The sequence below is a fragment of the Aedes aegypti genome, chromosome 2 (genome assembly GCF_002204515.2).
Source record: "Aedes aegypti strain LVP_AGWG chromosome 2, AaegL5.0 Primary Assembly, whole genome shotgun sequence".
Classification (NCBI taxonomy): domain Eukaryota; kingdom Metazoa; phylum Arthropoda; class Insecta; order Diptera; family Culicidae; genus Aedes; species Aedes aegypti.
The window spans coordinates 460,678,993-460,693,810 of NC_035108.1; the positions used below are offsets into that span (position 1 = coordinate 460,678,993).

The window sequence follows — 14,818 nt, forward strand, 5'->3', positions numbered from 1 at the left end:
GAACCGCTCCTGCCGCAAAGTTGGAGGCATCCACCATGAGGCCGAGGGGCTTTGATGCACTTGGATAGTGCAGCAACGTGGCATCTGCCAACGATCTCTTACAGTCTTCGAAACAGCGTGCAGCGTGGTTATCCCAGGGAATTGGTCTGGAATCGTTCTTTCGATTATCGGGAATTAGCTTCCTTAGTTCTTGTTGAATTTCAACAGCATGCGGAACGAAACGTTTATAGACGTTTAATAAAGCAAGGAAACGTCGCAAATCTTTCACGGTTTTTGGAGGTTGGTATTCCAACACCGCTTGAACTCGAGCAGGAAGCGGTCGAACTCCTTCCTTGCCTACAACGTAACCGAGGAATTCAACTTCGGCAAGGAAAAATTTGCATTTCTCGGCGTTTATAGTCAGGCCATTTTCCTTCAGACGATCTAGGACAATTTTTACGTGCTCTTTGTGCTCAGTTTCGTTTGAAGAAGCGATGCAGATATCGTCAATAAAGACAATGACAAAATCAAGATCGGCGAACAACTTATTCATGAACCTTTGGAACGTTTGGCTTGCGTTGCAGAGGCCGAAGGGCATACGGGTAAATTCGAATAATCCAAAAGGTGTAATAACGGCAGTTTTTGGTATATCAGCCGATTCCACTGGGATATTATAGTAGGCCCGTACAAGATCTAAGGTGGTGAATATGCTCTTACCTTCGAAACGATTAAGAAGATCGTGCACGTGAGGAACGGGGTACCGGTCTGGAACTGTTACTTTGTTCAGACGCCGGTAGTCGCCAACAAACCTCCATTCGCCATTTTTTTTAGGAACGCAGTGTAATGCGCTCGCCCAGCTGCTGCTCGATGGCCTGCAAATTCCTATATCGCACATAATCTTGAATTCTTCTTTCGCTGCTTTCAATTTTTCCGGGTGCATTCGGCGAGCCTTACATGCCACTGGTGGTCCGTGCGTGACGATGTGATGAGTGACATCGTGCAAAATTTCTCGATGCGCTAATTGTGGAACGAGAATTTCACGATAAGCAGATAGTATTCCATGGAAAGGATGATCAGCGTTGATTATTGTTATGCCATGTATGGTAGTAGTTTTCAAACATCCAGTACTTCGATGACGGGTGATACCATCGATCAGCTGACGACGGCCGAGGTCCACGAGCAATCCAAAATGCGCCAACATATCTGCGCCGATGATCGCGCTGCTAACATCTGCTACTAAAAATCGCCAGGTAAAACGTCGTCGTAAGCCAAGATTCACAGAGAGGAATTTGTTGCCGAAGGTGTTGATTTTCGTGCCGTTTGCGGCGTGCAGCGAAAACGGTGTAGCACCTCTGCGTTTATCGGCTTTTGTGGCAGGTATTATAGATACGTCCGAACCAGTGTCCACGAGAAACTTGTGCCGAGTCGTACTATCGAGTATAGTCAAACGGCGGCTTTCAAATCCGTCACCCACCTGCGCCGACTCTAGGGGGTGAAAACTTAGTTTTTTGTATGACTGTATGAGCAAGGTTCACGACAATGCTCTGCTCTTACACCGTATTTACGATGATACCAACAAATTGAGTCATTTGCTGTTCGGGATCTGGAGAGGGATCGGCTGCGAGGTTTGTTTGGTCCACTCTTCAATCGACGTACTTCAGCCGTCAGCACTTCTATTTCTTCCCTTAAAGAGGCCAGCTCAGCTGGTTGTGGGCTCGTAGAAAATGTTGTTGCAACGGCATTTGCGGCTACTTGATCCCTTGACGGCACAGTGACGGCGGAAACGTTGCTGTTGGAGCAGTCAATCATTTTGTCAGCCATTTCAGCTAGTTTTGGCAAAGTGCCGTCGCTGATGGCCAATACTGTTCTCACGTTAGCTGGCATTCGCTGCAGGAAGAGCATTTTCATGAGGTTATCATCAACATTCAATCCGGTTGCGACTTCATTCATCCGAGCAAGCAAGTGAGTTGGACGAAAATCACCTAAATCACAAGAGCTTAGAAGCTGCTCTAGCCGCGCTTGTGGAGACAAAGCGAAACGTGCAATCAATCGGTCCTTGACCGCCTTGTATTTATCGGCCGCCGGCGGATTAGAGACGAGATCCGACACATGGCAAATTACGCTTTGGTCGATTTTGGCGATTATATGCCAGAACTTGGTTTCGTCCTTGGTAATCTGCGCCAGGTTGAATTGGGCTTCAGCCTGGGCAAACCACATATTTGGATCGTTTTTCCAAAAGTCAGGTAACTTGACGGTAACAGCAGCAGTTGCAGTAGCAGTCGCCGCTGCGTCTTCCAATTCATCAGGCATGTTTGGGGTTATGTAAAGCCTTTCGATTATTCTGCTGAATTTTCGGAATTGGCTTGAAAGCAGGCCGCGAACTGTTTGATCTCCACGTACTACGGAACTACGCGCGTCCGGGGTCACCAATTGTGGGGACGGTCGAATGAAAACCGCGACGGATACTTGGAAATAAAACTCTTTATTTCCTCGAACGTGTTTACACGGTTGCGTCTTGTATTTAACTGTCTTATTCTACATAGGGTTGTTCGCAAATTCTGATTGCGCATAGGGTGGCTCCAAAGGGTACCACCACAAGGAGATCATAAAAAGGCCATATTAAAATTTCTTCCAGGATTTTCATTGAGGGCGTCTTTAAGTATTCAACCAACAATTTTTTTAAAGAATTCTCCAGGAATTCCTGTCGTTCAGTATTTCAACCAGAAATTTCTTCAATAACATTCTCAGGAATGCCTCTGATAATTCCTTAGAAAAAATTTGAGAAAAGTTTCAAGGAAGTCCTCAAAGATTTTTTCGTAACCATGGCTTCGGCTTTCGGCTTCGTGACCACGTCTCTCATACATCCAAAGAAGATCTAGATTGCGGAATGAGTATATCATGTTCTTTGGGGGGTAATTGAATGCAGTTCGCCTCAGAGTGTCGAGGTCTCTCAAGGGGGTCTCCAGCTTGTAGGTTGAAGCGCCCATTTAGCAAATGGGAGTCGTGGGTTAGATCCCCAGGTCCAGAACACTTGATTTTTTTTTTTGTTTAGAGAGACTTTACCCAGAAGAGGCATTTCAACTTCAATTTCAATGTTCGGTGTGTACATATAAACATCAAAGCATTTGGAACATTACAAAATGAATTGGTTTAGTTTGAGTTTGCCGAAAAGTTATGGTGATTTACAGAAACCAAGAGCGTTAAAGGGTTAAATATGATATGGTTTAATTATCGTCAAATTATCAAAATTTTCATCGATTATCAGCTTAACGATCTATTAAATACTTTAGTAAGTAATGTGTACTTACTAATCTCATTGATGAAATTGGTCACTAGATGAGCGTATTCCTCGCATTCGCTTTCCTTCTCGGCTCGCATCACCTCGGTGATAATGTAGAGCACCGACAGAATTATTCTCAGATCGTAAGAGTCCGCCAACGAAACGGCCACCTTGCGAATGGCAATGCTAGCAGTTGATGAGTTGCTAAAACGACAATAAGTAAAATATTAGAAGACCCTTCAGACAATTTAATGAGCAAGGTTCTCACTCGATTTCCAGATTAAGTAGCTCGACAAATGCTCCGAAAACGCCGGCATCGTACAGCAGCATGATGTTTTTGCGCGCTATGGTTTGCTGTTCCTGGTCGCATTGTACCTCGGCCCAGCACCCCTGCGCCAAATACAGAATACAGCGGGCAGCCTTCATCCGGAGGCTCTTCTTGGACATGTCCAACTGGTCCAGCAGTTTGAGTATGATGCCACGCTGCTCCGTCTCCGATAATTTCTGCCAGCTGGGTGGCAGTTTGTAGTATTCCATTTGATCTTCGAATGCCTGCAAGATTTTGACGGTGTAGTGGGGCAGTGACGGACATCTCACTATTTTTTTTATTATATATGAATTGCTATTTTTAAAGCTTTTCGTTTAAGCGTAACTTACCCGGACATTGTACTGGAACTCGACCTGCTCGGTGTAGCTGTACAGTTCCGCAATCTCGTTCGCATGCGAGTCGGCGTCCGCGTAAACGAAATCTAAATCGGGAAACTCTAAACCACTGCTTCCCTGCAAAATAGCGGTTCATTCGTTCAAACGGTTAAAAGAGGGACGATTCAATGGCACAATGGAAGAAACAAGACACGTACGTATATAACAAGCGGTCAGAACTGAGAAAGTCTCAGGACACGAATGGCACTTGGAAAATGATAATACTTTACAGAACGTCTTCTAGACTAGCGGTTGGTTTAAACTAAACTATCGAAACATACTTAATATGTAGGTTAAGGTGGCCCATTTTTATTTGAAAATATATGGTTGTAAAAATCTTAAGTTACACTCCCAAAATTTGTTCATTTGGACCCTAAGAAGCTAGTGTGCAAATTTGAGGTAAATAACTCTCCCTTAGATTTGATGGATTTCGCTCAAAGTATCACATTAGTTTCTTAGGATCCAAATGAACATATTTTGGGGGTTTAACGGGACATTTTTGCGGATTGATAATTATGGGCCACCCTAATGTAGGTATAGAAAAGTGATGGAACAAAAGGCTTCGTTTTTTTTTTGCAATATTCTAGCTGGCAGATTTTGTGGTAGTGGACAGATGGTGAATGAGTAACAAAATAAACTATTGTTCAACAATATTGTAGTAGAAGATGTTAGTTAGTAATGTAGTAGTGGTAGTAGAAGAAGAAGAAGAGGTACTCATCGCTTTTGTTTAGTGTCTCGGTTTTGCGGTTTTAGGTCAACTGTTACTCAATTCGATTATCTTAGGTAGTAGTTTGCTTGCGCTTATACATAGTTTTTTGTCTGATATTGCAACTCAAAATGAGGAAGATTGCGGAAGTGCGACAGTTTCGGCGGCGGCGGCGGAAGGGATGCTGCTGCGCCGTTTTCGCGCGGTTTGATTGGCTTAGTTTTGGATGGTTGATATCAGGTCACTTACATCAAACTATAGTAAAACAACGGTAGCACAGTATTATTATCGTAAACTTAAAAGCGAAAATAGGCTGGAAACACGGCTCAACTATGTTTCTTAGAGCTTAGAACCCACCACCATCCTCCCATCACAGAAAAAGCCTCCCACGAGTGTTACATGAACAGGGCTGGTAGCTTAAAACACTAGGAACTTTATGTCGTTTTCGTTTTAGGAACTGGGTCGGTGATCAACACATAACAAACAAACGTTAAGCAAATTGTAGTTCGGTCGAACCTGAATCGGGTTGGGGTTGAAACTGTGATTCAGAACGGGTTGCGCCAGTTCCAACCTAGGTTCAAAAACGAATTCGACATTAGATACATAGACCAAGAAAACAATAATACACCTAATACGAATCAGGTGAAAAAAGTTCAATGTCTCATAGAATTTGACCAGACATTTCACTAAGAATTTATCTAAGACTTTCTTTGGGGAATTCTTCGCACCATTACGACAAGTATTACCTACTTTGCTCGTATTACTGTACACTTCCGTGCAAAAGTTTGGGTTCACCCCTTTTAAAACATACAAACGTGTTTTGTCCACATCTCTGTGATTACACGTCCAATTTGAGATTTTTCCGACAAAATTTCGCATGTATTCTTCAAAGAATATAAAATTATTATTCTAATGACGCACTAATTTAAAACATTTGATCGATCCAATGTGGAGGAAATCAGCCCTTTTTTTAGTGTATTTTTTTGAAAAATGTCACAACTTTAAGTAAAAATTCAGTACCGTCGATGGGGGTGACAATGGGTCTAGGGGGTGAGATTGGGTCAAAACGGAAATTTATGATTTATGAAATATTTCAGCCAATAACGCTGATATTACTTAAAATAATAATTCATATGCTAGGGAACATATAATTACACGTAATTCATCACAATATACATTTTTAGAAATAGTAGTTTTTGTTTACTATATTGATAAACTTGTATGTTGAAACTAGATAAAATTTACAACATTAAATTTCTCCTATGCAAAGTATCACGCATGTACTTTAACCTCTATCGTTATATTAGTAGAAGGTTGAAAGTCTTTTCATTACACTTCATACGTATTTTCTGGAATCTATTTAATTTTTCCCAAAAAATTTCATTTTTTTCTGCACGGTGTCTAAAACATCAAAAATGGGGGTGAGATTGGGTCAAGCAAGAACGATAGTAAATGAAATTGCAAGTCCACTTTTTTAACGACTTACGGTGCCGGGTGTTCTCTTTTTTCATTAAGATGTGTTTATTCTTTCTAAATACAGCATCTCTGAAACATAAACCAAGTTTACTTGAGTATTCCATACAAAAATAACAATGCAATGTATTTTTTTCAAAATCCAGCAACTGCGTTTTGTGCGCAGCAACATCGTGAAATTTTATCAAATGGATTTTTTTTTGAATTTAATAATTTATCAGTGTTTTCATATTATAGAAACATCTCTCGGAAGTACAAATGAGTTGGATCGCTGAAATACCGAGATTATGACGTCAACATCTGCCTGAAATGTATTGATCTTGAAATGTCGCACCGAAATTTAACTGTTTGCGAAGGTTCAAAATAATCACTGTTTCGGTAGGGGAAACTGAATGGACTTTATGGCAATGGGGATGAGACTTTGAGGATAATTTGAGGGAAAACACACGAAAATTTACGTAAACTTGACGATAATTGATGGGTTCACATATTTTTCCTCATAGCTCTTCAATTTTTCGGTATAATCGTTCTTTAAAGTGGGTTTATCATACTTGTGAATCATCTTAGATATCTTTCCGTCTTGTTTGCATCGTAATTCATCAATATTTTTCACATGTGAATGGTTTTGCAATCATATTCTCAAAAACAAGTTATTTTAATTACAGTGACCCAATGTCACCCCCTCTATGGGGTGAGATTGGGTCATTTTTCATTCACTCGTGGTACCGCTGTCAATAAATATTTTTCTTTAATTTTTTAACAGTTGTTAATGCACCATCAAAGTACATACACACCAAGTTTGAAGTTTATTGGAGTTAAATTGCGATAGTTATTCAATAAATATATCGTACATATCCATTTTTGACCCATTGTCACCCCCAACGACGGTATACGAAATTTAGGAAAACATTTTTTTTTTCGTTAAAATACCTACGACGTGAGATTAACTTAGTCTTCCGAATGCGCCTTAGAGAGTTTCTATTCGACGTGTAATCACAGAGGGGCGAACCTTAGCTTTTGCACGGGAGTGTACGTATCCTTCCATGATTTTCTTCAGTAATTTCATTACAAATCAATTCAGGGTGTCTACTCGTTTATCAAAATGAAATTCCCTGATATTTCCAGGTTTTTTCCAGGTTCTATAATAATTCCAAGTGCAAGAAATACTCTTATTCTATATGGCTTAAACAAACTAATGACAAATTTTAAAGTGTTTATAATTTAATAGCTATTTACTCTACTCTTTACATTTTTTAAAGCAATCTGGAGCTATTACAATATCCAATATTCTAATAATAAGGTGCTAAATATATCTAAGCTTCAATATTATTCAGTTGAATTGTATTTGATCATGATGATGTTTTCTATTTCGTTTGTAAATTCTCTGTTCATCATTGTTGAACTGCGTTCTCGTGCAAAAAGAGGATTATTCATTAAATTCCATCGGTTATTTAAACACCTGATATGCAAAATTAATTCTTTTTTTATTAGTGACAATATTTTAACATAAAAATTCCGTTTACCGATGTTTCTAGAGTTCTTAATTGAATAATTGTTACGAAATTTTACATCAATAATTGTGTAATACCAGATTGTTTTTGCAAAATTGGGTTTTTTATATATCAAAAATTTTCCAATAATTTTAAAAATGGGGGTAATCAGTAGCAAAGAGTTTGATTCCTCATGGAATCAGATCAGACATTATTTTGAGAATATTTCTAAAATTATTTCCAATTTTTCGTGACATTACGACAAATAATATGCAATTTCAATGATTTTCTCAAGCAATTTCATCAGAAATTATTTTAGGTATTCGCCCAAAGATTCAGATATAACGTCAAAGATTTCTTTAGGTTAGATAGATGGACAGTATTCCTCCAAGATTTTTTTTATATTTAAAAATACAATCTGGGTTTTTCCAAAGAATACCACAAAAATTACCTCATAGGCTAAGAGATTCTATCAGGAATTTCTTCATATATTATTTCAGATATTCTTCAATAAAGCTCTTAGTCTCCCAAGATTTTAACCGGCGATTCTCCCATCGGTTTTTCTTGAACATCCTCCAAGACTCCCGTTTAAAAACTGTTGGAATATTCAATCAGAAACTTTTCCAGATGCCAATAGGAATTTCTCAGGATTTCTTACAAAAATGTTCTTCAGAATTTCTTTAAGATTTTAGCTAGGATTTTTGTTAACGTCACCTTCAGGAATTACTTCAGAGGTTGCTCGTAAGATTTCTTTGGGAATTCCTCCAGTAATTCTAACAGATTCCTCAAGGAAGTTTTCAAAAAAAATTCAAGCATTCATCCAGGAGATTTTCCACAATGAATGAATGAATTTTTCCACAAAACTATGGAATTGAAAATTGAAAAAACTGTGGATTTTTTGAAGTAATTCTTTACAGTAACCGTGAATGAAATAGCATAGCAATTCTTGTCGGGTTCCTTGAAAAAAAAATCCTTAAACGAATTTTATCAAAAACTCTGAAGTTGACCTTGGCGGGTTTTCTTGGAAGAAAATATGTGGAAATCTTTGGAAGATCTTTTAGAACAACAGCTAGAGAAAACTAGAACGAGTGAAATATGAAGTCCTAAGCTAGTAATTGAAAAATTGTTCAATTAACCCATGAGAAAATTACTGGAGGTAGTAATGTTGAAGTGCTCAAGTGAAAAATACTGGAAGTAATAGTGCTGAAGCAAATTCTGGAGAAATACTTTAAGCATCCTTTGAAAAATTGCTAGAATAATTGATAGAGGAATCTCTTGAAGAATTTCTGGAGAGAACCCTGTACTAGTACCTGAAAGTATTCCAGATGAAATCTCTGAAAAAATCACTAGGATAATTGATGAAGATTTTCTCGAGAAATATGAGATGAAATTTTGCACTTCAAGCAAAATAAGGAAGAAAGGGACTTTAGAGACCCTTTCGAATGAAATAAAGACTGCAGAGACCTTTCATCACAAATAAAGACTTGCATTAATATAGAGACCAAGTTTCCAAAAACAAACCTGCTACCAATCCTACAAATGAGAATCCTTTACTGATGAAATATAGAGATATTAAAAAAAATAAATCATGTTTTGGTAAGTCGATAAAATTTCATAATCAAAAAGATCCTCACTGAACAGTTGAAATAGTGGTTTGAAAGCGGCGCAGCCGAATTTTTTTCAATTTCAGATAACTTTCCAGCAAATAGTAGTTAGCTCTGAGTTTTGATGCCAAAATTCTTTGTCACGAACATATTTTATCATAAATTACAGACTCAAAATAATTTCCCTGATTGTGATCGCAATTCCTTGAAAATTCCAGGTTGAATAAAATTCCCTGATAATTCCAAGTTTTCCAGGTTTTCCAGGTAGTAGACACCCTGTAATTCAAGTTTTTGGCCAAATTTCCTTCAGATATCACAGCAGATTCCTTTAGCAGTTCATTCTGTCTTTTTTTTTTCGAATTTTTTAAGAATTTATTAGTAAGAATTTTGTTTTGAATACCTTCAAGGATTTGTTTAACCATAGAAATTACCTCACAAATTCCATCAATTATTCCTCTAGAAATTTCCTCCGATTTTTTTTATATTTGTGCCTCCAGGAATTTCTGAGGATTTTCTACTGCTTTGTCGAATAGGAATTATTCAACATTTCAACCAGGAAAACATACCTTCAGCGGCTACTCCAGTGATTATATAAGTAAAAAAATGCAATAATTTTTTCAGGGATGTCTCCGGGAAAATGTCAAAGCATTTTTTCAGAAACTATTGGAGAAATTTTTGAAAACATGTGGAGGGTCAGAAAATTGTAAATCAACCTCTGATGAAACTTGTGTAGGTAAGTAGAAAGCTAAGTTTTGATGAACTCCTATAAGGATCTCTGAAAAAAAAGTCCTGAATTCTTAATTAAGATTAAGATAAATTGCTCGCATCGAAACCTGACAACGAGAAAGGAAAATTGTATTTCAACATCACACTAGGACTTTTAAATTAATCAACTTTTAAAGCTTTGTCTTCAAATCGAAACCAACTATGTAATACTAATGTGATTTATAGTTAGCCCAGGGGAGCCACTCACTATGACGCTCTCCCATACGGAGATGAACCAGCCATAAGGCTGAAAATCTCCTTAATAAATATAATAATAATAATAATAAATTGCTAAGCTACTTAAAAAAAATCAATCGAATCTCCGGAAAATATTCCGCAAAATTTCCTGAATGAACTCTTTGAAAAACATCTGACATTTGAGAAATAGCTAGAAATGTTTGGTAGAAAAGCCATCCAACAATGTCTGGAAGAATAACTGTAAAAATCTGCGTAAGGACACATGCACTTTTTTTTAAAATCCCTATGACAGCATCCATCTATTACGTAACGCTAAAATTTGAAATTGTTGACCATACAATAATCTACTTTTGATTCCTGTATGAATCATTGGAAGATCTCATAGAATTACAAATGAAAAAATGGGTCGAAGAATTAGTGGAAAGTTTTCCGAGTAATCTCTATGGAAATTTTTCGTGTTAGTAGCGTTAGAGTACTCAAGTATTTCCTGGAACGAATTCAGGAGAAATATCTTCAAGCATCCTTTGAAAAATCACAGGAAGATTTTTGGGAAAATTTATGGATGAATCTCTACTAGATTCTCCAGGGGGGAGCCCATGAAATTATACCAGAATTTTTTTTAGAGAAATCTCAAGATGACTTTCTTAAACTTTTTTGGTTTCAGTAGCATTAGTTTGCGATACATTTGTCTTCAGTTCAAACAAAAAGTGTGTCTTTATCATTGTCTCTAAGATTTCGACAATGAAACTCTTAGTGAAAGATCCATCATGAGGAAGTCTCAAAGGATTTCCTAGATAAATTGCTAAGATAATTGAAAAAAATAATCAATCGAATCTAGAGATAATATCCTACAAGATTTGCTGAAGGAATTTCTTGGAAAAGGAACGGAAGGAGTCCCTCAAGATAGTGGTGTAGGGATGATCGAATGAAAATATTTCATAGGATTCATCATCATCGATCATGTGTGTCATTTTTTATGTCCTTGTGCGGGATGATTTGCAACACTCAATGCTAATTAACCCTTTTTATCCCACGACTTTGATCGACTATTTCTTTACAAAAAAAAAACGTTTTTTTTAAACAAAAAAAAGGCTTGAACAAACAATGTCGCAAATTGTTTTTCGAAATCAGTTGAAATTTTATTAGTTGTATTTATTGAAACACTTAGTTGACTTTTGGATTAATATGATGAATGCTAGTAAATATTGCATACTTGCATACTTCAATGGAAAGAAAGAGTAGAGTATTTCCCAAGGAAGTTGAAAAAATCACGTAGGTATGGACAATACTCGATTATTGCACCAAAAACCTTTTTTATAAGCCCATAAATATAAAAAAGAGAAGAAACATTCAAAGCATTCGAACCAGCACAAAAACATTTTGATTACCTTTTTGGAGTTTCAATTGGTGTATTTTTCTATGAAAAAATAAGTCGTTAAAACATCAAGGACTTATATGGTAATTAAACAACATGTTTAACGGATGTTTGTAGTTGAATGATGTTTTTTTACATTTTCATTATTAAACGACCTATCATAATAGGGGCCTTCCTTAGCTGAGTGGCTAGAGTCAGCGGCTACAAAGCAATGCCATGTTGAAGGTGTCTGGGATCGATTCCCTGTCGGTCCAGGATCTTTTAGTAATGGAAATTTCCTTGACTTCCCTGGGCATAGAGTATCATCGTACCTGCCGCACGATACACAAATGCGAAAATGGCAACTTTAGCCAAGAAAGCTCTCAGTTAATAACTGTGGAAGTGCTTATGGAACATTAAGCCGAGAAGCAGACTCTGTCCCAGTGAGGACAGAAGAATCCTCGAGGAATCTGATAAATTCCATGCATAGATAGGTGTGATAGTTGTGTAATTGTCTCTGAAGGTATCTGTGAAGCCTCTAGAATTTCAAACTGTAAGCAGAATAAGGAAAATCAGACATTTTAGCGACTCGCTACCAGCCCTGTATAAACAATCACCGCCCATAACCACCCATTTCGCTGCAAGCTAGCATTCACCACTAATCCATCCACCATCCAAACTGCATTCGGAGCGAACAAAGTGCTGAGCTCCAACAATCGATTTTCCTCAAAGAACGCATCAGCTTGAATTGGGGATGGATTTTGAGGGGCTGTCTCCTCCCAATTGCAAAAACTGTTCAGCCGTGTTTCCGTTGTCCGCCGAAAAGCATACTCACATCCAGCATGTCGTTCTCGAAAAAGTTGTTAATCGTCAGCATGTCTCCGGAGGTTTCCATTGCTGCGGCTTTGGTCCCGTTCGGGGACGGATTTCACGGTCTAAAATCGATTTTTCAGTTTGGGGGAATTTGGTTTGCACACACAAGCGACGACGTCCATCGAAAAATTTTCGCGTTTGTTGTCACTTGTCGCTCTCCTTTTGTGGTGAGAGTTCGCGATCCCTTCCGAAACGTCTGTCTGCCGCACGGAGGGAAAACTTTTATGAAAAGTGCAAATGAAAAAGGGTAGACTAGAGTGCCTGTAAACAAGAGTGACGTCATGTTCCAGTTTTGACAGGTCTCCTGCTCGATTGGAACGCGGATTTGTATGGAAATGACAGTTCGCAGCTGTTCCAATTTTGACATTGACGCCACTCTTATCTAGATCCACTCTGGGGTAGACGATCTTGAGTGGGCACACCCTGATAAAAGTCCACACGGAGACGGAATTCAACTCAATTTTGGGTTGTTTCAACGCAATTCCGTAGTTGAGCCCAATAACTCAATTTTGACTAAATTTCCAAGGTCCCCACTAGGTTGTTTGGCTTTAATTCCATTAGAAAAATATACACAATTTTGGGTTGATTTAACGCAAAATTGAGTTCTTTCGACCCAAACATAAGAAAAGTTGCATTTACCCCTGGTAATACTGCTAATCGTGATGAACGTATTCCGTAGTTTGTTTTGGTTTACTCGTCGAATTGGAGCAGTATGAAATCGAAATAATTGGTGGTGAAGATTATCCGAAGATCCTAGAGACGGCTGGATATATATCCGTGAATATTTACCTGGATGAACCTGGGTTTACTACCCAGTGGTTAAACGTTGCCTTCGAAGATCTTCAATGGATATCGGATTCTAGTACTCCCTCGAGTGTTGGTGGAAATGTTGAATGGTGCAGTGATGAATGGCGAATTGTTCATAGATGGAATGAATGTAGTGTTAGCAATAGTTGTTGATCCTAGCTTCGGCTGGACATAATACTAATGTGTACCCACCTATGGGACCATTAATCGGTACCGAATCCAGCAAGAAGCTCTAAAGTGCTTTTTTACGTATTACAGTGTGTTACTGCCCGCAGCCTTGGTGTCTTCAACGATGGCGATTGTTCGAAGATGCGAAGATGATAGAGATGGCGGTTGATCGGGCGAATATTGAGCCAAAAGACGACTGGCTTTGTGATGGCGTGAATAGGTGATCCCAACTGTGCCTCCAATGGCGGTTATCCTTGGGTGGATCGATAGGCAAACCGGTGATTTTTGGACGACCTTCCTTCAGTCATCCGGCTCGAAGGACCAAATGTTGTACCTGGTTACCGGTTCCTTTACCTTGGGTGGATTTCAGGCGATTCGGGAGGCTCCTTCTCGGAATTAGGCCAAGTATTGGGCTGTCTTGTTTGCTCGGGTGAGTCAAGGTTCCAAAGTTTTTATTGAAGACACTATACACCTTATTCCATACACACTTTATTTTACAATTACATAACACTTTATTACACGTTAAACATTCAATTTATTTTACACTAACATTCAACATTTATTACACTAATTTTAGTTACAATTTTGGTCCCATGACCGTTCACTGCTCTAAGCGATTGGCATCTTATGACTAACTTAAATTCTATTTCTCCGTCCCTTGACCTCTTCAAAAGTGCATTTTTTCTTCTCTTCCTACACGTTTCGTACACATTGGCCACTATATTAGAGATCGAACGTAGTATTGGGTTCCCATGATCTGATATACTGTGGTCAAAAAATAGGTTCCACAGCGATGATCAAGGGGTCATCCGATCAGATTTCTGGTGATTATTACAACTGTACAACTTCTTTTAACCCAGCTACACAGAAAAAAGCAGCAGTTGTTTTACGCAAAAATAGAAATTTGACCATAATTGTAAGGTATAAAACCAATAGAAAACAATACAGTGTTCTGTTACAATATATTATATTGTTTTTGAATTGTATATTCAAACAAGTTTAATGTTGCTTCGACATTCAATAACAATACGCTGTATTGTATCCAATACGTTATATTGTACATTAATGGTTTATTCCATTCACTGAATGATACATTTTTATTCGGGTAGAACCGGAACGAACCTCGTAAAAATCCATTTTATCGGGAATCGATGCAGCGTGCGGTATTGCCTTTGATAATCCAGTCGTTATCATCCGCATCTTTCAGGTTTTGTAAATACCTGCATCAAGAACACCCATAAATTAGTGAAAATCATGATCTCAGCATAAATGTTCCAACGGTGTTACTTAAGAGTTAATGTAATAGGGCTTGCACTATTCTTCCGTCCAAAATTTGAGGATAGTTTATATTGAAGTTATAAGAAAGTTATATCCAGATCATTGTGACGATGAATCGCGTAATTTTTTCACTTAAATGTA

General features: G+C 38.1%; 1 protein-coding gene across 3 annotated transcripts in view; it reads right to left on the reverse strand.

The window, feature by feature from the left end:
* The window catches only part of LOC5569704 (striatin-interacting protein 1 homolog), a 64,950-nt gene extending 52,364 nt beyond the window's left edge, over positions 1-12,586 (reverse strand). For 2 of the 3 annotated variants that reach the window (XM_021848176.1, XM_021848174.1), the window contains exons 1-5: positions 12,387-12,586; positions 4,917-4,922; positions 3,917-4,039; positions 3,528-3,811; positions 3,288-3,463 (exon numbers count right to left, since the gene is read on the reverse strand). In XM_021848176.1, the coding sequence (XP_021703868.1) occupies positions 3,288-3,463; positions 3,528-3,811; positions 3,917-4,039; positions 4,917-4,922; positions 12,387-12,446 (649 nt within the window). In that variant the 5' untranslated portion in view covers positions 12,447-12,586. The remainder of the gene's footprint in view (positions 1-3,287; positions 3,464-3,527; positions 3,812-3,916; positions 4,040-4,916; positions 4,923-12,386) is intronic. The other variant, XM_021848175.1, reaches the window with a different exon arrangement.
* Positions 12,587-14,818: the final 2,232 nt, after the last annotated feature.